The sequence below is a fragment of the Jaculus jaculus genome, chromosome 11 (assembly GCF_020740685.1).
Source record: "Jaculus jaculus isolate mJacJac1 chromosome 11, mJacJac1.mat.Y.cur, whole genome shotgun sequence".
Lineage (NCBI taxonomy): Eukaryota > Metazoa > Chordata > Mammalia > Rodentia > Dipodidae > Jaculus > Jaculus jaculus.
This window is the reverse complement of record NC_059112.1, coordinates 93794077-93820812: the sequence shown is the minus strand read 5'-3', so window position 1 is coordinate 93820812 and position 26736 is coordinate 93794077. Positions and strand designations below refer to the sequence as shown.

The window sequence follows — 26736 nt, the reverse complement described above, 5'->3', positions numbered from 1 at the left end:
ATCTAGGGCTGGAGAGATGGCTTAGCAGTTAAGCGCTTGCCTATGAAGCCTAAGGACCCCGGTTCGAGGCTCGGTTCCCCAGGTCCCACGTTAGCCAGATGCACAAGGGGGCACACGCGTCTGGAGTTCGTTTGCAGAGGCTGGAAGCCCTGGCGTGCCCATTCTCTCTCTCTCCCTCTATCTGTCTTTCTCTCTGTGTCTGTCGCTCTCAAATAAATAAATAAATAAATAAAAATTTAAAAATGCTAATCTAAGCTGGACCTGATGGCACAAGCCTTTGATCCCAGCACTTGGGAGGTAGAGGTAGGGTGAGTTCAAGGCCACCCTGAGACTCCATAGTCAATTGCAGATCAGCCTGGGCTAAGGTGACACCCTACCTCAAAAAACAGCAAAAAGCTAATCTCTATTTTTATTATTTGACATATTAGTCTTTTGTCAGTTAGACATCTTTATTTTAGTACTCTCTGGTTTATAAATTTTGACTATAAAAGCTTAAAAAGGAAAGCCAGTTGTAAAGATATTGTTGGCCTTTTGAGATTCTATGATATATGACTCTAGTTTATAATCTTTTTATTTTATTTTAGAAAGAGAAAAGAGAGCAAGACAGAGAGAATCAGCATGCCAGGGTGTCAGCCACTGCAATCAAACTCCAGATGCATGTGCCATCTAGTGGGCATGTGTGACCTTACACTTGCCTCACCTTTGTGTGTCTGGCTTATGTGGGATCTGGAGAATTGAACATGGGTCCTTAGGCTTTGCAGGCGAGTGCCTCAGCCCCTAAGCCATCTCTCTAGCCCTGTAATCTTTTTAGTTCATGATCTCTTTAATATTTTTGATAACTTAGACATATGTCCATAAAGTATTTTGATCCTAATCCCCTCCCTTTCAGCAGCTGCTGCAAGAGCATGAATGAAACTGCTACTACATCTGGTCCAGGAAGCAGTGCTCCAAAGCTCTCATCCCCGTCCCTTGTCTCACATTCCTCCCACCACCTCTGTCACCATGCTCCAGAACCTTAGAGGGTGTGGTAGAAATGCCTGATTTCTACCGTTACCTCTTCTCAGCACTTTGAGATTTTAGTTTCCCCAGTGGTCACCACCATCTGCATAAAGAAGCTTCTCTGACCAAAAGTGAGAACAGGACTCATCTGTGAACATAAAAATGAATATTGTTAGAGGGCAACTTGTTGGACACAACATAACCTTTTTTTGGGGGGGGGGTCAAATAACAGTAATAGCTTCTCCCAGAGCTTCCGAGCTCCCCAGGCATAGTCTTTTGACTAGCTTTTCAGCACCAGGTATGAATTCCCTCCCATAGAACAGGCCTCAAATTCAGTTGGAAAGCAGTTGATTACCTCCCGACAGGCATGCCATTCAACTAGTTTATAATTTTTAAAAATATTTATTTGCAAGCAGAGAGAGAATGAGAATATATTTGCACAAAGGCCTCTATATGCAAGCAGAGGGAGAGAGAGGGAATGGAAAAATGTGTGCCAGGCCTCCAACTACTGCAAATGGTCTCCAGATGCATGTGCCACTTTCTTCATCTGGCTTTGCATGGTGTTGCAGCCAAGTTCACATTGCTGGCAGAAAACACCTGACCAAGAGCAGCTTGTGGGAAAAAAGAGTTTATTTTGGCTTACAGACTCCAGGGCAAGCTCTATGATGGCTGAGAAAATGATGGCACGAACAGAGGGTGGACATAACCTCCTGGCCAACATCAGGTGGACAAAAACAGCAGGAGAGTGTGCCAAACACTGGCAAAGGGACACTGGCTATAACACCCATAAGCCTGCCCCCAACAATACACCGCCTCCAGGAGGTGTTAGTTCCCAAATCTCTATCAGCTGGGAAACTAGCATTCATAACACCTAAGTTTATGGGGGACACCTGAATCAAACCACCACACCTGGGTACTGGGGAACTGAACCCATGTCGTTAGGCTTTGCAGGCAAGTGCCATAACCACTGAACATTCTCTCCAGCCCTAGTCTGTGATCTTTATGCAGCCAGAGTTAAATCTTTTTCTTGATAATTTGTACTTTATGACTCACTCAGATTTGGGACCTCCTGTATTTTTACTCATTTCTTATTTAGCAGTCATTCCAGATATATAAACTAAATTTCATCTCTCTAAAGTTTATCATACAAATGGAAACTTTTTATTGAGACTTTATAACATTGTAACTTTGTTTCTAAAACCATTACCTATATATTGAAGGCAAAATATCAAATCTCCCTTAAAATAAAAGTGGAGGGATTCTGGTCACCGTGACCATAGCAGTTTGGGATAACAAATGTGATAACCTGTTCCCTTTAATGAAATGCTTGAATGTGTATTTCCTTTTTAAATAGGCATGTGGAAGTCCAGGTGTTTGGTGATCACCATGGCAACGTGGTGTACTTGTTTGAAAGAGACTGTAGTGTGCAGAGACGACATCAGAAAATCATTGAGGAGGCCCCAGCGGTAAGGAAAGAAATGTTGATTTTTGTTTTTTTTTTAATTGACAGTTTCCATAATTATAGACAACAAACCATGGTAATTCCTCTCCCCACTTTCCCTTTGCAACTCCACTCTTCATCATATTCCCTCCCCCCTCAATCAGTCTGTCTTTAATTTTGATGTCATCCTTTCCTCCTATTATGAGGGTCTTGTAGGTAGTGTCAAGCACTGCAAGGTCATGGATATCCAGGCCATTTTTGTGTCTGGAAAAGTACATTGTAAGCAATCCTATCCTTCCTTTGGCTCTTACATTCTTTCTACCACCTCTTCTGCAATGGACCCTGAGCCTTGAAAGGTGTGATAGAAATATCTCAATGCTGAGCACTCCTCTGTTAATTCATCTTAGCACTGTGGTACCTTCTGAGCCATCCCAGAAGTCACTACCATCTGAAAAGAGAAGCTTCTCTAACCAAAAGTGAGAGTAGCTTTAATACATGGGTATGAACATTAAGAGAAATGCTCACTGGACAGTTTGGTTAGCATAGTATATGCACTTAGCCAGACACCAGCAGACATTATAGCCCTAGAGCTCATGACTTCCCCCATCTTTGGTTTTCAGTATTAGGAATGTATTCCCCCTCCCCCATGGAGCGGGCCTCCAGTCCAGTTAGAGAGGGCAGTTGGTTTCCCCCATAACAGACATGCCACTATTGCACCCATTGACTCACTTTGCCTGGCTGGCCAGATTTAAGGCTTGCAGTGTCCACTGTTGTTTATCTCCGCTGTTGATTTCTCTCTCTCCCATGGAACTGCATGCAGTCTAGCTTTTGCCAGCTTTCTGTCAGCTGTTCTACATGGAGGAGGTTTTCAGCTCAGGACCATCAGGATTTCTCAGTAACCTTGCATCACAAGTATGTGGAGTCTTCAGCAATAGGGTTTTATCATGTATTCCTGGTGGGAAACCAAAAGCCTCAACAATGACTTGTCATATTTTGTGGGCATCAGGGACCTCCCTGGCCAACAACTCACTGAAAATTTGCTAGTAACAATCTATGGCTTCAGAGTTATACCACTGCCCAAAAAAAAAAAAAAGGTTTCCATATGACTTACTCATACCCTCTTAGATTTTGATTAGCTCTCCCTCCACCTTTCCTTTACTCAGTCTCTTCCCCTCGCCTCACTTAGGCCTTTCCACCCCCATTTATCTGTTCTTCTACTTACATATTCCATCCTCTTAAGTCCCCCCTCCCTCCCTTTCTATTCACTTTATATCTCCTGTCTAGCTCACTGGCCTCTGCTACTGAGTTTTATTCCATCTTATGTAGAAGTCCAATCATTTATAGCTAGGATCTACATATGAGAGAGAACATGTGACATTTGGCTTTCTGGGCCTGATTTACCTCACTAAGTATAATCCTTTCCAGATCCATCCATTTTTCTGCAGATTTCAGAACTTCACTTTTCTTTACTGCTAAGTAGAAGTCCATTGTATAAATGTGCCTCATCTTCATTATCCACTCATCAGTTGAGGGACATCTAGCCTGGTTCCATTTCCTAGCTATTGTAAACAGAGTGGCAATAAACATGGTTGAGCAAGTATCTGTAAGGTAGTGAGAAGAGTCCTTAGGTTGTATGTCTAGGAATGCTACAGCTGGGTCATATGGAAAATCTATTTTTAGCTGTCTCAGGAACCTCTACAATGACTTGACCAGATTGCATTCCCACCAGCAGTGTAGAAGAGTTCCTCTTTCTCTGCATTCTTGCCAGCATTTATTGTTATTTGTTTTCATTATGGTAGCCTTGAACTCATGGCAATCCTCCTGCCTCTGCCTCCTGAGTGCTGAGATTAAAGGCATGTGCCACTACACCTGGCCCATAGCCCCCCTCCTTTTTTTTTTTAAATTTATTTGAGAACGACAGAGAAAGAGGCAGATAGATAGAGAATGGGCATGCTAGGGCCTCTAGCCACTGCAAACGAACTCCAAATGCATGTACCCCCTTGGGTCCTGGAGAATCAAACCTCAAACCGGGGTCCTTAGGCTTCACAGGCAAGTGCTTAACCACTAAGCCATCTCTCCAGCCCCCATAGCCCATTTTTAATTGGGTTGTTTGATATCTTATTATTTAGCTTTTTGTATATCCTCAATATTAATCCTCTGTCAGAAGCATAGCTAGCAAATATTTTCTCCCATTCTGTAGGGTGCCTCTTTGCTCTATTCACAGTGTACAGCATGTACAAAAGCTTTGTAATTTCATTAGGTCCCAGTGGTTATCAGTGATTTTATTTCCTGAGCAACTGGGATTATATTCAGAAATTCTTTGCCTATGCCAATATGCTGAAGGCTTTCTCCTACTTTTTTCTCTAGCAGATGCAGAGTTTGGGATCTGATATTAAGGGCTTTGATCCATTTGGACTTAATTTGTGTGCATGGAGAGAGATAAAGCTCTATTTTCATCCTCCTTCAGATGCACATCCAGTTTTCAATTGCCAAGGTTCTTGAGAACGTGAGCCCTGTTCACTCTCATTTTCAGGTCAGACCTCTATTCCTCAAAGTCCTGCAGGGCAATAGTGTCCCAGTAGAGGTGTAAGGATAAGACTGCTGCCACGCTGAGGATTGTGGGGTGTTCTGGGCCCAGTGACAGTGGGCTGTATCTGGCTTTACGTGAGTACTGGGGATTCGTACAGTCCAGGAAGCCTGCTCTGGTCCAGGAGCCCGACTAAGAGTTAGCGGCTGGATGGTGGGGTTTCCATGCACATGTTTTTTTTTCTTGTTTTGGATTTTTTTGAGTTAGGGTCTCTAGCCCAGGTTAACCTGGAATTCAATATATAGTCTCAGGGTGGCCTCAAACTCTCAGTGATCCTTCTACCTTGGCCTCCCAAGTGATACGATTAGAGGCATGTGCCACCATGCCCAGCTTCAGTGCACATTTTAAATTGTACTTAACTAGTATCAATCACATGAATAGAATGGAATTCTCTGGCTAATTAGGTGCTGCGGACTGACTCTCGGGGAGATCAGGACCGAGGGAGAACAAGGGCGAAGGCTCAAGGAGAACTCGGGATTCGGCGAGGAAATGACAGACAGACACATTCTAAGTTGAATATGCTGCTGCCATTTACTGAAGGTTTCATGAAGGTTTTATACAGATTGAACAAGGAAACTTAGCAAGCCAACAAGTGATCTCAGAAATCATTAATCTAAACATTTTTAAGTATTGTTTTATTCTAAGCACCCATGTAATACTTATCAGGCAGGAACTGTACCCATTTTTTAAGAAGGACGTCTTGCATCATTGACCACAGCTTTACATGAATAGAAGCTTGGGGTAAGGGATGTAAGGTGAACAATAGGTTATTTATTTTTTATAAACCGAGCAGAGAGCCATCTCTTTCCACTTATTAGATTATTTATATAATCTTCATATTCATTATAAAAGTGTTTCTATCCAAAAGACCACCAATATTTTAAGGCTGGTTTAATGTTTTCCAGGAATTCTTTTCTTACTTGTCTAGAGTATAAGCACCAAGGCTTACGTGTCCTTGCTAAGCATTTCATAAATGGAAGAGAATGCCATAGCCTCCTTTTTCCTTCATAATTCATTCATCTATTACCGAATTCATCATATCCTCCCTCATAGGGGAGTGGATCTAGGTAGTTCCCAGCTCTGGGAGTCTACTATCAACCCTTGATCAAGTACTGAACATATCCCCCAGGAAGTTTCCTGGTGGGAATGCCCAACTTTTGTAACTTCTTTTCTGTAGAATTGTCATGCTTCTTATGAACATTACCGATTAACATTTCTACTTTCACTTTCTCAGGATCAGTATTGTTCTAAAACATCATAAGCTGTTTCTACTCTACACCATCTAAAAACTGTTTTAGAGTTAATTTTTTATTCCTAGTAGAGTTATACATTTCCTCCATTGCCCTAATCATAGGAGGGGCACATTCAATACTCAAATTGTTTTTGTACTCTGATTGCGTGCATGATTAATAGTAAGCGTAGCGTAGAAATTAGCTGTTCTTTGACAAACAACTAGAAGAAAGCAGAAAAGAAACAGAACGCAGAAAACAGCTCATTGGCGCCAGTAATCAGGTCGTCGTGACTTCATGGGCAGCAGGAACCATTACAGTAACTGACTGCCAAGGGGTCACCGGGGGCATCCCTCCGAGGAGTGCTGGCCCTCTGTCCTCAGCTCTCTTCCAGTACAGAAGCATCTCTGCTTGCTACACAGGCGAGGTCGCCGTGGACGTAGCAATTAGGTATATTTTTTATAGGGAAGACACTTTTAACAACTATTTCAAGATGTTCCAAAAAATATAATAGTCAATCTTTTTGCCCAGTGGTTTTGTTGTAGAAGAAAGTGAGTCACTATTGTTTCGCAGTTTTTGTCCCCTGAATTTAATTGTTTATGTCTCTTTGAGCCTATCCCTTAATTGGTTTAGGTTGTTAGACAGGTCAAGGGCTAAGTACCCATCGAGATTTATATTTCTTCTGGGTCTTGTTCTGCTACAAGTGACATGCATGTTACTGTCTATATGTATTCCTAGAACATCAGGGAGCTGGACGTTTCTAGTTAGGTGTTTGGGTTTGTTTTGTTTTGTTTTTGTTTTTGTTTTTTGAGGGAGGGTCTCACTCTAGCTCATGCTGACCTGGAATTCACTATGTAGTCTCAGTCAGGGTGGCCTCGAACTCTCTGTAGTCCTCCTATCTCTGCCTCCAGAATGCTGGGATTAAAAGCATGTGCCACCATGCCCAGCATTTTTTTTAAATTTATTTGAGAGAGAGAGGGAAAAGAAGCAGATAGAGATTGGGTGTGCCTGGGGCCTTCAGCCAAACAAACTCCAGATGCATGTGCCCCCTTGTGCATCTGGCTTAGGTGGGTCTTGGGGAATCGAACCTGGATTCTTTGGCTTTGCAGGCAAGCCCCTTAACTGCTAAGCCATCTCTCCAGCCCTAACTTGTTCTTATACTGTATTCAGAATGTAATTTCTGTTGCCAAATGTATTAACACTGTGTGGAGTACATGTTACCAATTTTGGCAAAACTTTGTTTTCAAGCAGTGATTGCTTATGTACATATATGTAGAGCACTATTTAAAAATATTAAATACTGGGCTGGGGAGATGGTTTAGCGGTTAAGCACTTGCCTGTGAAGCCTAAGGACCCTGGTTCAAGGCTCAGTTCCCCAGGTCCCACGTTAGCCAGATGCACAAGGGGGCACACGCATCTGGAGTTCGTTTGCAGAGGCTGGAAGCCCTGGCGTGCCCATTCTCTCTCTCTCCCTCTATCTGTCTTTCTCTCTGTGTCTGTCGCTCTCAAATAAATAAATTAAAACAAAAAAAATAAAAATAAAAATATTAAATACTTTGTTTGCTGACATATGAACCTCTTTTTTAAAAAAATATTTATTTGCAAGCAGAGAGAAATAGAAGAGAGACAGATAGAGAATGAGCACATCAGGGCCTCCAACCACTGCTAACAAACTCCAGACACATGTGCCTCTTGTGCATCTGGCTTACGTGGGTCCTGGGTAATTGAACCTGGGTCCTTTGGCTTCACAGGCAAATACCTTAACTGTTAAGCCATCTCTCCTGCCCTTATGAACCTCTTTTTACTAAGCTGGAATCTCAAGGTGTCCCTTTATTCCAAGAAGACATTAGACACATAATTTGGTAAAATGGGATAATTGAGCATTTTCAGATTGATACTTGGCATTTTTCATAGCGTTATGAAAGTGTTATGAAGACTTAGCGCTGAGTAGTAGCTCTGTCACAGACATGACCATGCAGAACCGTTCCACTTTGGTATATTGACAGACGGGTATAGGAAAGTGCTTCTTGATGGAGTTGTAACATTGGCATTTTATCTTACCTTTTTAATGCAACTGTTTCAGACATAAAATTATAATGCTGCAGCTAATGAAAATTTCTAGCGAAAAAAGGTAGTAATGGAACTGTATTCTGAATGTTCTTCCATAGCCTGGTATTAAACCTGAAGTAAGAAAAAAGCTTGGAGAAGCTGCAGTCCGAGCTGCCAAAGCTGTAAGCTATGTTGGAGCAGGTATGTTGGCATTTGGTTTTAAGGGCAGAGAATAAAGTTCTTCTGTTTGTTTGTTTTGAAAGACTAGAGAAACATAGCTTTTATTTTAAATCAGTAGCTTCCCAGATTTTTTTTCTTTTTTTGTTTATTTTTATTTATTTATTTGAGAGAGAGAGAATGAGGGTGTCAGGTCCTGCAGCCACTGTAAACGAACTCCAGACGCATGAACCCCCTAGGGGATCTGGCTAATGTGGGTCCTGGGGAATCAAGCCTTAAACCAGGGTTCCTGGGCTTCACAGGCAAGTGCTTGACTGCTAAGCCATCTCTCCAGCCCACTTCCCAGCTTTTTTGACCATATCCACAGTAACAAGCACATTTTACATTAAGACCCACTCCATATACACAGACTTGGAATATTTACTAATTGGTATTTACCCTAATCATATATAGTGGGGTCTGATATTTTCTGCTTTAAAATAAAATCACTCAATTTATATTTTTTCCTCTTTCAAAATGAATTTTATTCTGAAAGGAAGTTTGTTTGTAGTGCCGGGACTTAAACCTAGGGCCTCATGAATGCTGGGCATAGCTTTACTGCTGAGCTACACTCAAAGCTTTTCAGAGCAGTTTCAAGATCACAGCAAATTGAGCAGAAGGTCATTTCTTACATAGCGCCTACACCATTCCATCCTCCACCACTTTCCTCATCCCTTGGTGTAACTACTGGACTTACACTGAGTAATTCCACCCTAGTCTGCGTTTAGGGCTCATTCTTGAGGGTTATATACTCCTTGGGCTTTGACAAATATGTAATGATATGTGCCTACTCGTGTAGTTTCATGCTGAACATTTACTCTCTCTGCTCTTCCTATTCATCCCTGGCATCCACTGATCTTTCTACTCCACAATTTTACCGCGTAGGAATGTATGTGGGAATAGTTGAGATCATGGCGTATGTAGCCTTATCAGTCAGATTGGCTTCTTTCCCTTAGTAATATGTACTTAGCTTTCCTCCATGTCTTCTCCCAGCTTGATAGTCCATTTTCCTTGTTATAAATGATATTCCATGCCTGTATTGTTTATCCATTCACCTACTGAGGGCTCTCTTGGTTGTGTCTACATTCGGCAGTTATAGATAAAGCTGCTATAAGAATTCATATGCAGGATTTGTGTAGACAGAATTTTTTCTTTGGGTAGATAACTGGGAATTGTGACAGTTGAATCACATGGTGAAAGTGTATTGGTTGTGGAAGAAACTGCTGTCCCACCTTGCCTTCCCTCTAGTGGTGGAAGAAGGTTCCTATTGCTCCAACTCTCCTGCAGCATTTGGTGGAGTCAGTAGTTTTGAATGTTGACCACTAGGTATTGCATAAGTTTATTCATTTGTTCAGTAAGTCACTCACTTTGCAGTGCTGAAGATAGGTCCTGGGGCCTTAAGCATGCTAGGCAAGTGCCCTTAACTACAAACCCAGACCTCATTGCTATCTTAATTAGCACTTCCCTCCTGAGTTACATGTTGAGCATCTTTTCATTTGCTTACTTTCCATCTCGTCACTGATAAAACGTCTGTTCAGCTCTTTCACCCACATTGAGTCTTCGTTGCTGAGTTTTGGGTATCAGCCCTTGATCCTGTGCGCCTTGTGCATTCAGTCTCTGCAGCTCATTATCTCGCTGTGTTGATACCAACTTTCCTGGAACAGAAGTTTTCCTGTTGTCATGGTTCAAGGAAGGGTTTACTTCATCACAGTGTCAGGGTACAGTCCAACGTGGCAGGGGAGTCATGGCGGCGGCAGCATGAGACAGCCAGTCACATTGCAACTGCAGTTAGGAAACAGAGTGATGGTGTTCTGCTTGCTTTCTCTGTTTTTAAAATGTTTCTGTTGACAGTTTTCATATATAGATATAATGGATCTTGCTCATAATCTCCCATTACCTTATTTTTTCCTTTCTCTCCATTTCTCTTCCACTGAACACCTCTGCAACTAGTTCTCTCTTTTTTTTTTTTTTGAGGCAAACCCAACAGACTGACCTTTTTTCTTTTTTTTAATGAGAGAGCAGGAGAGGGAGAGAATCAGTACCCCAGAGCTTCCAGCAATCGAACTCCAAATGCATGCACCACCTTGTGCACATGTGTGACCTTGTGCCTGGTTATGTAGGAAATCGTGAGCCTAACCTGGATCCTTAGGCCTTACAGGCAAGCACCTTAACTACTAAGCCATCTCTCCAGGCCCCCTCTTCTATTTTAATGTCTTTTTCTTTTTGTTTGTGCCCTCCACTATCCATGATGGAATGTTGATGGACCCATAATTCCATAATTATGTGGGGCCAGGCATGGTGGCGCACGCCTTTAATCCCAGCACTCAGGAGGCAGAGGTAGGAGGATTGCTGTGAGTTCGAGGCCACCCTGAGACTCCATAGTGAATTCCAGGTCAGCCTGGGCTAGAGTGAGACCCTATCTCGAAAAACAAACAAACCAACAAAAAAAGTTAAAAAATAATTATGTGAGCCTTGTGCAGGTAATGATTTAAGTTAGATTTATTATTATTTCACTTACGAGGAATGCTATTGTAAATAGTATTTTTTAATCTTATATTTTATTTGTGCAGCCAGGCATGGTCCTGCCTGATTGCAACACATTGGAGGCTGAGGCTGAGGCTGAAGTATTACAAATTAAAGGCCAGCCTGCAGCCTGGAGAGATGACTTAGCAGTTAAGGTATTTGCCTGCAAAGCCTAAGTACATACTTTCAACTCTCCAGAACCCACTTAAACCAGATGCACATGGTGGCACATGTGCCTGGAATTTGTTCACAATGGCTGGAGGTCCTGGCATGCCCATTCTCTCTCTCTCTCTCTTTTTCTTCTCTTCTCTTCTCTTGTCTTCTCTTCTCTCTTTCTCTAATAAGTAAATAAAAATAACATATTTTTTAAAGGCCAGCCTAGGCTACATAGTGAGTTCAAGGCCAGCCCATAATACATAGCAAGACTGCCTCAAATTTTTAAAAAATCACTTGTGTATAAGAAAGCAATTGAAGCCGGGCATGGTGGTGCACACCTTTAATCCCAGCACTCGGGAGGAAGAGGTAGGAGGATCGCATGAGTTCGAGGCCACCCTGAGACTACATAGTGAATTCCAGGTCAGCCTGGGCTAGAGTGAGACCCTACCTCCAAAAACAAACAAAAAAAAGAAAGCAATTGAGTTTCGTATATTTATATTGTATGCTACAATTATCACCTGTATTTTTGTCATTGTGTATGTGTGTGTGTGCGCATGATTGTGGGTTCACGGGCTCCATGGTGTGCGTGTAGAGGGCAGTCTCACAGGTTGGTTCTCACCTTCCACCTTGTTTGAAGCAGAGCCTGATGGTGTTTGTTGCCGTATATGCCAGGGTGGCTGGCCTGCAAGCTTCCAGGATTCTCTTGTCTCCACCTCCATCTTACCATAAGCATACTAGGATTATAAATGCTCACTGCCACGTCTGGCTTTATGTGGATTCTGGGGATCAAAACTTGGGTTCTCATACTTGCATAGCAAACTCTTGGCCCACGAGCCATCTCCTCAGCCTGTTTTTGTCAGTTTTGAGAGATGTTTTCCATAGATAATCTTGTCATTTATACACAAAAACAGTTTTATTTGTTCCTTTCCTGCCTGTATTCATTTTGTTTTATTTTCAAGCCTTACCACTAGGACTTCTAGAATAATACTGGAAAGGAGTGGTGAGGGAATATCTTACCTTGACCCTGTCACAGCAGAGAAGCTTCTAGTTTCCTACCACTAAGTTTAGTTTCAGGGTGTTTCTGTAGACGTTCCTTATCAAGTTGAGGGGTTTCCTCTCTATTACCGGTTTGTTGAGTGTTGTTATCATAAGTGAATTCCGAGTTTTTTCACATGCTTTTTATTCTTCTATTGAAATGATGATGATGGTGATGATGATGTGTGTGTGTTTTCTCTTAATCTATTGAATTGGTGTTTAGATGTCGAGCTAGCCTTGACTTGTACAACCAGGGTACTTGGTCTTTGTGTACAGTTCTTTTAATACATGGTTAGATTCAATGTACTGTTTTATCAAGAATTTTGCAGCGATGTTCATGTTAGGTGTGAGTGTACAGTTTTGAAATTGATTGCTTGTTTTTCTTTTTTTTTAAAAAAAAATTTTTTAATATTTTATTTGTTTATTTAAGAGAGTGAGAAAGAATGGGCACACCAAGGCTTCTAGGCACTGCAGAAAAACTCCAGATACATGTGCCACCTAGTGCATCTGGCTTACATGGGTACTGGGGAATTGAACCTGAGTCCTTAGGCTTTACAGACAAGCACCTTAACCACTAAGCCATCCTTCCAGCCCATTTGCTTGATTTTCACACTGAATATTGAACCTAGGGCCTTGTGAATGTTGCTAAGCGCACATTCTACCACTGAACTACGCCCCAGCCCCAGTAGAAACTCAGGCTGATTTGGGTATTAGAGTGATGCCAGCCTCGTACAGTGAGTTCAACAGTATTCTTATTGCTTATGTCTTACCGAAGAGATTATGGAAAATTCATACAGTTCTTTTTCCTTTAACATTTATTAGAATTCACCTATGAACCTGTCTGGATTGGACATTTCATATTCTGGAAAGTAATTATTGATTCTGTTTTCTTTTCTTTGAGAATGTAAATCTGTGTATGTGTATTTGTGCAGGTATATGTGCACATGTGTACACATGCATGTGAAGGCCAGAGGACAACCATGGGTGTTATTCTTCAGCTGTCATCTACCCTTATTGAGACAGGGTTTCTCATTGGCCTGAGCTCAACAAATAGGCTAGACTGCCTGGCCAATGAGCCCTAGGGAGCTGCTTGTCTCTGCCTCCCTAGTGCTGGGATGACAAGCATGAGCTGCCCGGCCTAGCTTCCCTACATGGGATTGCAGGCAACAAGCACCGTCACGTCTGGCTCCGCTGTGTTTTTTATTTTACGTGGTGAGCTTCTCTTTCCAAGATCTCTCTTTGGTTCTCCATCTCTTTATTGAATTGCTCTTTCACACCTCACATCATCTTCTTCAGTTGATTGAGCTGTTTGTGTGTATTCTTTTTGAAGTGCGTTCTTTTAAATTCTTCATGAGGCATTTCCTCTGCTTCAGTATCTTTGGATCCCATTCTGAGGGTGTTGCTAACTGTCGGAGAAGTCATGTGGAGGGTTTGTTGGTATGTTGCGCTTCTGTTGGGACGGATCTTTGTCCCGTTTGATGCAGAGGTGTTCTTAGAGAGCAGTCTTCTCTTGATACTGTGTCCACAGAAGTTGGGTCATGTGGAGTGCTGAGCTTCAATACAAAGGGACTTCTGAATGTACTTTCCTGTGGCTTCTTTTCAGTAATACGTTGGAAGCCCAAATAACTTGTTTTTCTCTGCAGGTCTGGCACGAGTAGAGATACTGTAGAAGTTGAGGTAGGTGTTTTGAAGGCAGGTGTGTACACAGGGCATTCCTACAGATTGGTCAGCAGTGTATGGTCTCAGAGGGTATGCCAGTGGCCAATGCTTAGGTGAGAACAATTATGTTACTTGTTTCTGTTACTGCTGTAAGGGTGACTGACCAGGAATGAACTTTTTTTTAGGCTGAGTCATCATCTGGAGGCTTCATAAATAATTCCTTATGCTTCACTTATTCACATATTTGCCAGGATACAAGTAGTGCTAGGCATAGGTAAATTGAAGGCAGTAGTTTTTTTCACAACTGAGCTAAGAGTGTAGCTCTCTACTATAGCACCCATTCAACACACTGCAGGAACCAAGCTCTATCTCCAATACCACTAAGGAAAAGAAAACAAACCACAGGGCTGGAGAGATTGCTTAGTGGTTAAGGCAATTGCCTGAAAAGCCTGAAGACCCTGGTTCGATTCCCCAAGACCCCCAAGCCAGATACACAAAGTGGCAAATGCTTCTGGAGTTTGTTTGCAGTGGCTGGAGGTCCTGCCATGCCCATTCTCTTCCTCTCTCTCTCTCTCTGTCTGTCTACCTCTCTCTCTCAAATAAATTTTTTTTAATTTTGAAAAAAACACAGCTATAACATAAACAGACTAACAGACATGTAGTAGCAACTAAGCAAAAACAGTTATCAGCACACTAATAACAATAGAGAGTTGTACAAAGATAATATGGAATGAACTTTAAGAATTAGTTAAGAAGGTCCACCATTTCGTGGGAAAGAGAGTGGCCTGTAGGGTAGAGGGAGAAAAAGAAAAGAAAACAAAAAACAACCAAGAGGAGCCGAGGGGCATGGCGGGTAGGCCTTGTCAGAGTGTGTGTGGACTTGAAGGGTGTCGGCGTCGGGAACCCGAGGATCTCAAAATGCATCGTGATTCTTGTCCATTGGACTGCAAGGTATATGTAGGTAATCTTGGAAACAATGGCAACAAGACTGAATTGGAACAGGCTTTTGGCTATTATGGACCACTCTGAAGTGTGTGGGTTGCTAGAAACCCTCCTGGCTTTGCTTTTGTTGAATTTGAAGATCCCCGAGATGCAGCTGATGCTGTCCATGAGCTGGATGGAAGAACACTCTGTGGCTGCCGTGTGAGAGTGGAACTGTCGGATGGTGAAAAAAGAAGTCGAAATCGTGGCCCACCTCCCTCTTGGGGTCGTCGTCCTCGAGATGATTACCGTAGGAGTAGTCCTCCACCTCGGCGCAGATCTCCAAGGAGGAGAAGCTTCTCTCGCAGCCGGAGCAGGTCCCTTTCCAGAGATAGGAGAAGAGAGAGATCACTGTCTCGGGAGAGAAATCACAAGCCGTCTCGATCCTTCTCTAGGTCTCGTAGCCGATCTAGGTCAAATGAAAGAAAATAGAAGACCAGTTTGCAGCACAAGTGGTGTACAGGAAATAACTTCATTTGAGAGGAGTATGTACAGAAAATTCAAGCTTTGTTTGAGACTTCATAGGCTTGGTGCATTTTTAAGATGTTTTAGCTGTTCAGATCTGTCTTTCTCTTGGAACAGTGACACATGTAACAATGTCATTCTCTATGGTTTGAAATGGATCATATGAGGCATGTAATACCAGGAATTGTTACTTTACAATGTTCCCTTAAGCAAGATTGAATTTGCTTGGAATTTTAGTTTTTCATAGTCTGAAATAAACCTAAATCCTGCCACCCCCCAAAAAAGTATTAGCTAAGAAGATAAGGATAATAACAAACTAAAAGTATTTTAAAAAGAAAAAATGCACAATATAATTCTGAAAAGAATTGGGGGAATAGGGTTTATTTATTTACTTTTTAATTTATTTGAGAGGGCACCAGGGCCTTCAGCTCCTGCAAACGAACTCCAGACACATGTACCACCTTGGACATTTGGCTTATGTTGGTCCTGGGGAATCAAACCTGGGCCTTTGGCTTTGCAGGCAAGTGCTTTAACTGCTATGCCATCCCTCCAACTCCTAATTTTGAAAAGAATTAACTTAAGAAAAGAGAAAAAAATCCAATTAAATATAAAAATATGGAGGGCTGGGGCTCAGTAGTTGAATGCCTGCCGAATATAGGGAAGCCTCAGCTTTGAGCCCTAGTGGCCCTAAGAGAAGGCGGGAGAGAAACAATTTCAACAGGGGAAAAAAAAAAAAGAGAGTAAATATTCAGTTAAAGATTTTAGAAGGAAAAGATGAAAATTAAAAAGAGGCAGACATGGTGGTTCATGCCTCTAATTCCATACTTAGGAGGCTGAGGTAGGAGAACCACTGAGAATTCAAGGCCATAGTAAGCTACAAAATGAGTTCCAAGCCAGGCTGGGCTACAGCAGCACCCTGCTGAGGGAGGGATGGGGAGAATAAATTAAACTAACTGAGACCTGCGCAGGCCCTCGCCTGTCTGTGGCTTGGGGTTGCTATCTGTCTCATAAAGCAACATAGAGATTTCTTCTTCCAGGAGACAAAGTCAGTCTTCTGAAAGGCTTTCCTCTCTTACATAAGTGGCTTTGGTATCTCCCAGAAATAGAAGAGCAGGGACGGAGGCGCCACGAGCCTAGAGATGAGTTGAGGTCAGAAGCAGTGGCTGGCTGTGATGAAAAAATCCAGGTACAGCTGAGTTAGCCTCCAGAGCCTGGGTTTCAGAACTGTCATAGAATTGGATTCCTTAATAATTATAAAAATAATTATAGTCCCTCCAAAGATTAAAAAGTATGTAAATTGTATGTAGAAACACTTATTTATATTTAATAATCTATTTCTGTATCAGACCAAACAGGCCTAACCAAAAAGAGGCTTCATAAAAAAGTAAGTTTCAGCCGGGCGTGGTGGCGCACGCCTTTAATCCCAGTACTTGGGAGGCAGAGGTAGGAGGATCACTGTGAGTTCAAGGCCACCCTGAGACTACATAGTGAATTCCAGGTCAGCCTGGGCTGGAGTGAGACCCTACCTCAAAAAAAAACAAAAAAAGTAAGTTTCATTTTTATCAAGGAGGTCAGTTGTTTGTTTTTGAAGTAGTGTCTTACTCTAGTGCGGGCTGACCTGGAACTCATTCTACAGTGCCAAGCTGGCCTTGAACTCACAGTGATCCTCCTACCTCTGCCTATCAAGTGCTGGGATTGAAGGGGTGTGCCACCACGCCCAGCTGTGCTGGTTTTCTTTTCTTTTTTTTTTTTTTTTAAATATTTTTTGTTCATTTATTTATTTGAGAGCAAGCAGACAGAGAAAGAGGCAGACAGAGAGAGAACGGGCGCGCCAGGGCCTCCAGCCACTGCAAAGGAACTCTAGACGCATGCACCCCCTTGTGCATCTGGCTAACATGGGTCCTGGAGAATAGAGTCTCGAACCAGGGTCTTTAGGCTTCACAAGCAAGCACTTAACCGCCAAGCCATCTCTCCAGCTCATGTGCTGGTTTTCTTAAATGAGCACAATCATTATACTACCTTGTAACAAATGTAAAGTTCCTCAGAAGAAGGATAATGATAAGTCAAAAATTTGTCTATATAAAAGAAGAGAATAAATGAGTAAAGGCAGTAGCTTAGCCAAGTTCATATGTTGGGTTTACCATTTGCTCATAATCCCAAAGCTATTTTTCTGCAATATTTCATGTGGCTTCCTATTTTAAACAGAATCATCTGCTTCTGTAAAATAAGAGATGTTTTCTTCCTGAAGTGACAGTTATTTACCATAAATGCACTCAGTAGCAGTAAAGTGCACTGCATCACAGAGAGTCTTGATGTGCTGCTGATTATATACTAGTGAGAGTGACCTTTGTATTTTCCTTTTAGGAACTGTGGAATTTATTATGGACTCAAAGCAGAACTTTTACTTCATGGAGATGAACACAAGGCTGCAAGTCGAACATCCTGTGTCTGAGATGATCACGGGTACTGACTTGGTGGAGTGGCAGCTTAGGGTGAGAATATTTTCGTTTATAAACAATCAGTCTTGGGCTGGGAGTGTAGCCCACTGGTTGAGCACTTCTCTAGCTGGTGTGAGGCCCTGGGTTCAGTCTGCAGCGCCACCAAAAAAATACAGGCTACCTTCTGGGCCTCACGGTACATGGAAGAAAGGGAAGTAAAAGGTGGAGCTGTGACATTACTGGCACTTTAGAAATTCAGATTCCTAAGCTGGGCATGGTGGCGCATGCCTTTAATCCCAGTGCTCAGGAGGCAGAGGTAGGAAGATCGCCATGAATTCAAGGCCTCCCTGAGACTACATAGTGGATATCAGGTCAGCCTGAGCTAGAGTGAGACCCTACCTTGAAAAACCAAGAAGAAAAGAAAGAAGAGGAGAAGGAAAAGGAGAACGGGGGAAGGGAAAAGGAAAGGAAAGGAAAGGAAAGGAAAGGAAAGGAAAGGAAAGGAAAGGAAAGGAAAGGAAAGGAAAGGAAAGGAAAGGAAAGGAAAGGAAAGGAAAGGAAAGGAAAGGGGAAAGAGGAAATGGGAGAGGAGAGAAATTCAGATACCTGTCAGGCATGGTGACACACACCTTTAATTCCAGCACTCAGGAGGCAGAGGTAGGAGGATCACTATGAGTTCGAGGCCACCCTGAGACTACATAGTGAGTTCCAAGTCAGCCTGAGCTAGAGAGAAACCCTACCTCAAAAAAAAAAAATAAATTCATATTCCTTATCTTCACTTCCCTTGTATACTGGGCAGCCAACAGGTGAGCTGAATCACCAAGGCTTGTCATGATCACATGGTCTCAGGCCCATTTTCAGAGGCCAAACTGGTGCTAGCCAAGAAGTGGGTGCTGGACTGTAGTTCAGTAGTAGAGGGCTTACGCACTTGTTTGCAAAGCCAAATGATGTTTGTATCAACAAGAGACCCTGGCACATGGATATACATATGCACGTGTGCAAATAAATAAATACAATTAGCTTTTTTTAAAACTAAAGTAGAGCTGGGGGGAGGATGGCTCAGCAAGGTGCTTGCTTGCCAAGCCTGTCAGCCCAGGTTTGAGTCCCCAGTACCCACATTAAGGCCAATCAAACAAATCCAATGAAAAAACTGTCTTGCATCTTTATCACACCCTCCGAGGCTCAGGGACCATTGCAGAAGAGGTAGCAGACAATCAAAGGAAGGGAAGGAGTGCTTACAGTACTGTCTTCCAGATACAAAGTGGCCATGGCACTCATGACCTCACAGTGGCTGACCCTACCTCCATAGGATCTGCATAGTCGGAAAGGAAAAAAAATGATCATATCAAAATAGAACAAAGACTAGATAGAAAGAAGAAGGGATTTAGTAGTGGGGGCATAGGAGACGGAGGAGAAAGGATAGTGGTGGGAAAGAATTATGATCATGGTATATTGTATATTTGTATGAAGATTGTCAGCCGGGCGTGGTGGTGCACGCCTTTAATCCCAGCACTCGGGAGGCAGAGGTAGGAGGATCACCGAGAGTTCGAGGCCACCCTGAGACTCCATGGCGAATTCCAGGTCAGCCTGAGCCAGAGTGAGACCCTACCTCGGAAAAAAAAAAAAAGATTGTCAATGAAAAGTTTTTCAAAATTAAGCTGAATAAGCCAGGCGTGGTGGCGCACGCCTTTAATCCCAGCACTCAGGAGGCAGAGGTAGGAGGTTCACTGAGAGTTGGAGGCCACCCCGAGACTACACAGTGAATTCCAGGTCAGCCTGAGCCAGAGTGAGACCCTACCTCGAAAAACCAAAAAATAAAATAAAATAAAATAAGCTGAATAAAACCAGTCTTGTTCCTCTTTCCATTTAGCTGTCACTCACTTGCTGATGAAGCTCACGACGTTAGTCCTCAGCACCCCATATCTAGTAGAAAAAAGATTGATTAGGGAACAGAGTAAATTAGTCATCAGTTTGCCTTTGTCCATTTCAAAACTCTAGAACCAGGGCTGAGAGATGGCTTAGTTGTTAAGGCACTTGTCTGCAAAGCCAAAGGACCCAGATTCAATTCCCCAGTACCCACCTAAGCCAGATGCACAAGGTGGCACATGTGTCTGGAGTTCATTTGCAGTGACTAGAGGTCCTGGTGCACCCATTCTCTATATACATATCTGCCCCTCTCTCTCTCTCTAATAATAAATAAATAAAATACATTTTTTTAAAACAACTGTAGAACTGGGCTGGAGGGATGGCTTAGCAGTTAAGATGCTTGCCTAAAAAGCCAAAGGACCCAGGTTTGATTCCCCAGGACCCACGTAAGCCAGGTGCACAAGGTGGCACGTGTCTGGGGTTTGTTTGCAGTGGCTGGAGGCGCTGGCACACCCAATCTCCCTATCTGCTTCTCTCTGCCCCCCCCCCAAGTAAATTTTAAACTCCAGAACCCTTTATAATTAAAAGATTACTCCCAATCTGTGTCCAGTACTCGAAGGGATGAACAGACTTTTTTTTTTTATTTGACTGCATTGCAGAATCTAGATGTTCATTTTTCAGAGAGAAAAGCAAGGCCATTGAACGCATATGGGAGCAGCTGCAAAGTGGATTTTCTTAAGCAGTGCTATTGTTCTCTCACCAGGTTGCAGCAGGAGAGAAGATTCCTTTGAGCCAGGAAGAAATACCTCTGCAGGGCCATGCCTTTGAGGCTAGAATCTATGCAGAAGATCCCAACAATAACTTCATGCCAGGAGCTGGACCTCTAGTGCATCTCTCTACCCCTCAGGCAGACCCATCCAAGAGGATTGAAACTGGAGTGCGGCAAGGTGATGTAAAATGAGACATGGCTGTCACTCTTTACACTCTTAGGGTGTTGTTCAGGCTGCCCTCAAACTCCTGGGCTAAGGTGATCCTCCTGCCTTGGTCTCCCACGTGACTGGAAGGAACTGCAAGGATTTGCCACCATGTCCAGCTTTATTTAGCACATGTTTCAACAAGAAAAAGCATTTAGTTATTACTTTTCTTTGGAAATAAATTTCCTTTTGCATTTGGAATATTTTTAAAGCATAATTAGTATTATTTTTTTAATTTGAGAGAGAAAATGGGCATGCCAGGGCCTCTCACCACTGCAAACAAACTCAGTATGCATGCGCCACCATGTGCATCTGATTACATGGGTACTGGAGAATCGAACCAGGATCCTTAGGTGTCACAGGCAAACGCCTTAATGCTAAGCCATCTCTCCAGTCCATAGCTAATAGTTTTAAACAGTATACTTGGTTTGAAATGCAGTATATCTGGTTAGACTTTACTAAGGCATATTTTGTATACACTTTTAGTTTCTTCATTCTGCCTAATTCTTAGAGTGAATTAAAGCCTCTGATGTGCTACGGCTTTCTACCTTCATGGGACTTCAAGATCAAATTGGAGAATTAACATAGAAATTTAATACAAGCTAAACAACAATTTGAAAACAAGTTACATTAAAAATGACAGTGATAGCCAGACATGGTGGCACACACCTTTGCAGAGGTAGGAGGATCACCATGAGACCAGCCTGAGGCTACCTAGTGAGTTCCAGTTCAGCCCGAGCTAGAGTGAGACCCTACCTTGGAAAGCCAAAATGTAAATAAGTAAACAACAGTGAGGCTGCCCATGGTGGCACATGTCTTCAGTCCTGGCTATCAGGAAGCTACAGTAGGATTGCCATGAGTCTGAGACCCACCTGGGATTCATAGTGAGGTCCTACTTCCAAAACAACAGAAACAATGGCAAAGCTATCACCATGGGAACATGATTAGTTAACAGTAGTACTGGCTAACACCTCTTGTTTCCCAGGTACAAGTACCATTCTGCATGCTTTTTCTGGGTTAGTCCTCTTTAACCATAAGAACCACCTACCCAGTGATTGGGAATTGTCATTCCTCCACTTACTGGGTGCAGAAAGCGGTACACAGAGGAGTTAAGTGATAAGCCCAAGGTCCTCCCGAGAGCCAGGATTCAGACCTCAGTGTCTGACGCGGTAGTGTCCTCTGAGCCATCTGTATTTCCTGACACCTTAACTGGAGCTTCCAGTGTAAGTGCACAGCAGGGAATGCCTCTCAAGACACAGTGGTCGCGTGAGGCTGAGGCAATCAGGACTAGAGTGTAAGAGGGAGTCTACAGTGAATTTAGGTAAGTGGATAGAACATAAGAAAGAGTGAGAAAGGAACTTAATGCCCAGACATGTCTCATGCCTGTCACGTCAACACTCAGGAAGCTGAGGCAGGAGAATGGCCATGAGTTTCAGATCAGCCTGAGCTCCAGAGTGACATCCTGTCTCAAAGATACATTGTCAGGCAGGCAGATAGACAGACAAAGAGAAACTTACCTGTGTTTAAAGCATTGTAAAAAATAAGCACTTGGAGAGCCAAGCATGGTGGCGCATGCCTTTAATCCCAGCACTCAGGAGGCAGAGGTAGGAGGATCGCTGTGAGTTTGAGGCCACCCTGAGACTACATAGTGAATTCCAGGTCAGCTTGGGCTAGAGTGAGACCCTACCTTGAAAAACCAAAGAAAAAGTAAATAAACACTTGGAGACAAGGGTCAGAAGAGTGGGTAGTTGGCATGCCCCTAGAAATACAGGTTTAGGACAAATCATAGGATCTTGAAAACCAAGAAAAAGAATTAGTACTTGTTTGTTGGCTAGTTTCTTGCTTTGGTTAGAATTTTCTTTTTATTTTTGTGTTCACATGTGTATGGATATATGTGCACGCGTGCAGCGCGTAGACTCGAGGTTGACATTGAGTTTCGTTCTCAGTTGCTATATACCTTTCTTTGGTTTTACAATGTAGGGTCTTGCTCTAGCCCAGGCTGACCTGGAATTCACTACACTGTTCCAGGCTGGCCTCGATTAAACTCACAGCAACCCTCCTACTTCTGCCTCTCGAATGCTAGGATTAAAGACGTGTGCCTCCATGCCCGGCTGCATACCTTACTTACTGAGACAGAATTTCTCACTGAACCCAGAGTTCACTGATTTGAGTAGCCTAGCTAGCCAGCTTCCCTGGTACTGAGGTTAAAACACACCACACACCCCACATTTACGTGGGCACTAAGGATCTGAACGCAGGCCCTCACACTTGTACAGCAAGCATTTTTCCAGCTGAGCAATCACCCTGGCTCCTTGACCAGGGCTTCTTAAATGAACCTGTCGGGCAAGCAGAACTTGCAGCATTGTTTTATGAGGGTACTCAAAGGTTAGCACAGATCTGCCTAGCAGCCCTATAGGGTAGAGAAGGTACCTTTATTTGGCTGAGGAGAAAATGAGTGAGAAAGGAAAGAAGATAGGATGGTGAAAGCCAGCCTGGGTGTCATGTTAAGACCTTAGCTGACCAATTTCTTGTTCGATTTTGGACAAGTCTTAAATCCTCCTGAGCCCTGGTTTCCTCACAGATAAACAGTGAGGACTAGATGTAAAGTGGACTAAGCACAATGTTCTTCTTGTCCTGTGTTAGTCCTGTAAGTTTGGCCATTGACGGGTTGTGGCTGTTCTCAATTCCAGGAGATGAAGTTTCAGTGCATTATGACCCCATGATCGCCAAGCTTGTCGTATGGGCTGCAGACCGCCAAGCAGCCTTGTCAAAACTGAGGTACAGCCTTCACCAGTACAATGTGAGTGATCTGTGGCCTGGTGCCTTTGTCAGTACAGGGTCTTCCTTTATTCTTGTCAGCGCCTTTGGTTTATTTCCACCAATTTCCTGTATGGCAAAACAAAATAATCTTTCGGGAATGAATTTCCCAGGGGCTAGTATAGGCTTCAAGCACTTGATTTCAGGGCTGGAGAAATGGCTTAGCAATTAAGGCACATGCCTGCGAAGCCTAAGGATCCAGGTTCCGTTCTCCTGGTACCACATAAGCCAGATACACATGGTGGCACAGGCGTCTGAAGTGCATTTGCAGTGGCTGGAGGCCCTGGCACACCCATTCTCTCTCTCTCTCTCTCTCTCTCTAATAAATAAAGTAATTAGGGCTGGAGAGATGGCTTAGCAGTTAAGCGCTTGCCTGTGAAGCCTAAGGACCCCGGTTCAAGGCTCGGTTCCCCAGGTCCCACGTTAGCCAGATGCACAAGGGGGCGCACGCGTCTGGAGTTCGTTTGCAGAGGCTGGAAGCCCTGGCGCGCCCATTCTCTCTCTCTCCCTCTATCTGTCTTTCTCTCTGTGTCTGTCGCTCTCAAATAAATAAAAAATTAAAAATAAATAAATAAATAAATAAAGTAATTAAATAAATCTTTATGAAAAGAGAGAAATTACAGAAGTAAAGTATATTAATGTCGGTGTTACATGTAGTGAAAAATCCTAGTCATCCCTTAAATAGGGACAACTACACGAAAATTACCTGTAGTCTCATCAGTTTTTCCAAAACAGAAAAAATAGCTTCAGTTTCACCCATTTGACAATTTATTTTTCTGTAGCACATTAATTTTCTTGGGGTAGAAGTCCCATGCCACATTTAGCTCCATAGAAAGAATTATGAATGCATGATTTTAAAATTACTGCGCATTAATGATGAACCTTCCTGTTTCTTGGGCACGCTGAGCACACTGGCCACTCCTCGATGCACCCACATCAGTCATCTTCCTGTCCTTTTCCCATGTGACTTGCTGGCTGTCCTCAGCTCCGCATACTTCCCACAGCCCTTTCTCACCTGCTCCATTTAAAATAGGACCCTGGGGACTGGAGAGATGGCTCAGTGAATAAATGCACTTGCATGCAAAGCCTGACTGCCTGAGTTTGATTCCCCAGTACCCACATAAAGCCAGATGCACAAAGTGGCACATGTATCTGGAGATCACTTACAGCTATATTAGGCCCTGGAGCACCCATAATCATATTCTCTCTCTTTCTCTCTCTCCATGTGTGTATGTGTATACAAATAAGTAAATAAAAGTATTTAAAAGAGGACCTTTTGCTATTCTGTCACCTAGGCCAACCTTTCCTTCCTTCATTGTTAGTGACATTGTATTACATGTTTGCTCACAGATGTGTGAACCTGTCTCTCTAGAGTATAAGCTATTAAAACCAGGGAATGCTTCTGTCCTCACTGTCTGCAGAGCCTGGATCAGAGCCTTGCTCCTCAAAATGCTTGGTAAATGTCTGTTAAATAAATGGAGGAGTGGATGATTCAGTGAGTAAATGGATGAATGAATGAATGAAGCCAGATGCATAATTACTTTTACCTGTGGTCCCATTTATTGAGTAGATTTAGGTTAATTTTGTTGCTTTTTAAAATTTTTGCATTCATGTATAAAACTTGGGGTTCAGATTGGTAGGAAGTTACTTTGAAGCTGTCTCATCCTGCCTCTGCCCAGTTGCAGACCTGCCTTCAATTTTCCAATCATCGTGTTTTGTGGAAGTGATCCGAATCACAGATCTTTAATATCTTGCAAATAAATTTCATTTATGGTTCTCAGCATTCCTAACCTGAGCCCACTAAATGTCTGCACACTACCAAATATAGCACCAGGTCCTGCATCCTGTTTCTCTTACAAAGTGACATTTGAAGTCCAAATAGCAGTGGTAGCTGTAGTGACTGCCATTGACCTTTTACCACATAGCACCTTAGTAGACATTCATTTGTCCCAAGTGTTGTCCACATAGAAAAAAATATACAGAGCCAGGCGTGGTGACGCACGCCTTTAATGCCAGCACTTGGGAGGCAGAGGTAGGCAAATCACTGTGAGTTCAAGGCCCCCCGAGACTACATAGTGAATTCCAGGTCAGCCTGGGCTAGAGCAAGACCCTACCTCAAAAATAAAAAAGAACTGGTGCTTTTCTGAATGTGTTCTTTTCCCCACTCGGTAGGAACTAACGCTTTACTCTCTTCCTAGATTGTGGGACTACACACCAACATTGACTTCCTGCTCCGCCTGTCCAGCCACCCAGAGTTTGAAGCAGGGAATGTGCACACTGACTTCATCCCTCAACACCACAAGGAACTGCTGCCCAGCCGGAGCTCTGTAGCCAAGGAGTCTCTGTGCCAGGCGGCCCTGGGCCTCATCCTCAAGGAGAAAGCGGTGACTGATGCTTTCAAACTTCACGTGCAAGGTATAAGATGCTCATCTTTCCCGCCATTCATCACAGCTTCTGAGTCACCATGGAACGTGCTTTTCTGTCTGCGTGACACTTCTCCTCCCTTCTCTTCGCCCAGTGACTGTTCTCTAGAGGGAACACATAAAAACCCATTACTTGTAGCTTAATGAATATCTTACCACTGTAGAAATGGTGTCTTTCCAGCTGACCACAGTTCTCTGAACTGTGTGCTGCTCCCCTGTGACTTGCCCCGTGCCCTGTTTGGTTGTATCCTCTGTAGCTGCAACCACGTCCTTGGTCGCAAAGGCTAGAGACAGAACACTGGAGACTCTCAGATCCCCTGGGGTTACCCGTGGTTTGTTACTGAGTTTCTTCTGCCTCCCTTCTTTCATTCTGTGGTTACATTTCTGCCTGGCTCGAGGTGTAGGTCCATTAGGGTACTGTAGAATCTGAGCAGAGGAAGGGCCATGGGATGGTTTGTCCTGCCTGCCACACATGCTGGCCTCCTGCAGCACCCCTCTAGGTGGTTGTCAGACCTCTTCCTGAAAATGCATGACCTCATGCGGTGTGTTAACATAGCTTCAGTCCGCTCGGCATTGTAATATTTCCTATAATATTTACCCAAAATCTAAACTCTTCTCAAATTTGTCCCAGAGTTGATTCAGGATGACTGAATTTTGGAGAGAGGAGAATTCTTAAGTCTAATCTACTTATCTCTTATTATTATAATTGTTATATTTTCCTCTTTTATTATATAATCCTATTGTTGGCATCATTGAATTTTAGGCTTACTCTAGATCTAAATTACAAATCTCAAAGTGCAGAATTGTGTCTTTAGATTTGTACTGAATTCTTACTTTGTCTTTTCACATTGAATGAAAATGCATTTAAATCTGGTCCC

At 43.1% G+C, this 26736-nt stretch overlaps 1 protein-coding gene and 1 pseudogene across 2 annotated transcripts in view; both read left to right on the top strand.

Moving 5' to 3' along the window:
- Mccc1 (methylcrotonyl-CoA carboxylase subunit 1) overlaps nucleotides 1–26736 on the top strand; it is a 61500-nt gene that overhangs the window by 16388 nt on the left and 18376 nt on the right. For both annotated transcript variants that reach the window (XM_045130236.1, XM_045130237.1), the window contains exons 8-13: nucleotides 2354–2465; nucleotides 8425–8506; nucleotides 17705–17832; nucleotides 20408–20591; nucleotides 23309–23418; nucleotides 25634–25850. In XM_045130236.1, coding sequence (XP_044986171.1) covers nucleotides 2354–2465; nucleotides 8425–8506; nucleotides 17705–17832; nucleotides 20408–20591; nucleotides 23309–23418; nucleotides 25634–25850 — 833 coding nt within the window. The remainder of the gene's footprint in view (nucleotides 1–2353; nucleotides 2466–8424; nucleotides 8507–17704; nucleotides 17833–20407; nucleotides 20592–23308; nucleotides 23419–25633; nucleotides 25851–26736) is intronic.
- LOC123453307 lies at nucleotides 14813–15611 on the top strand (annotated as a pseudogene).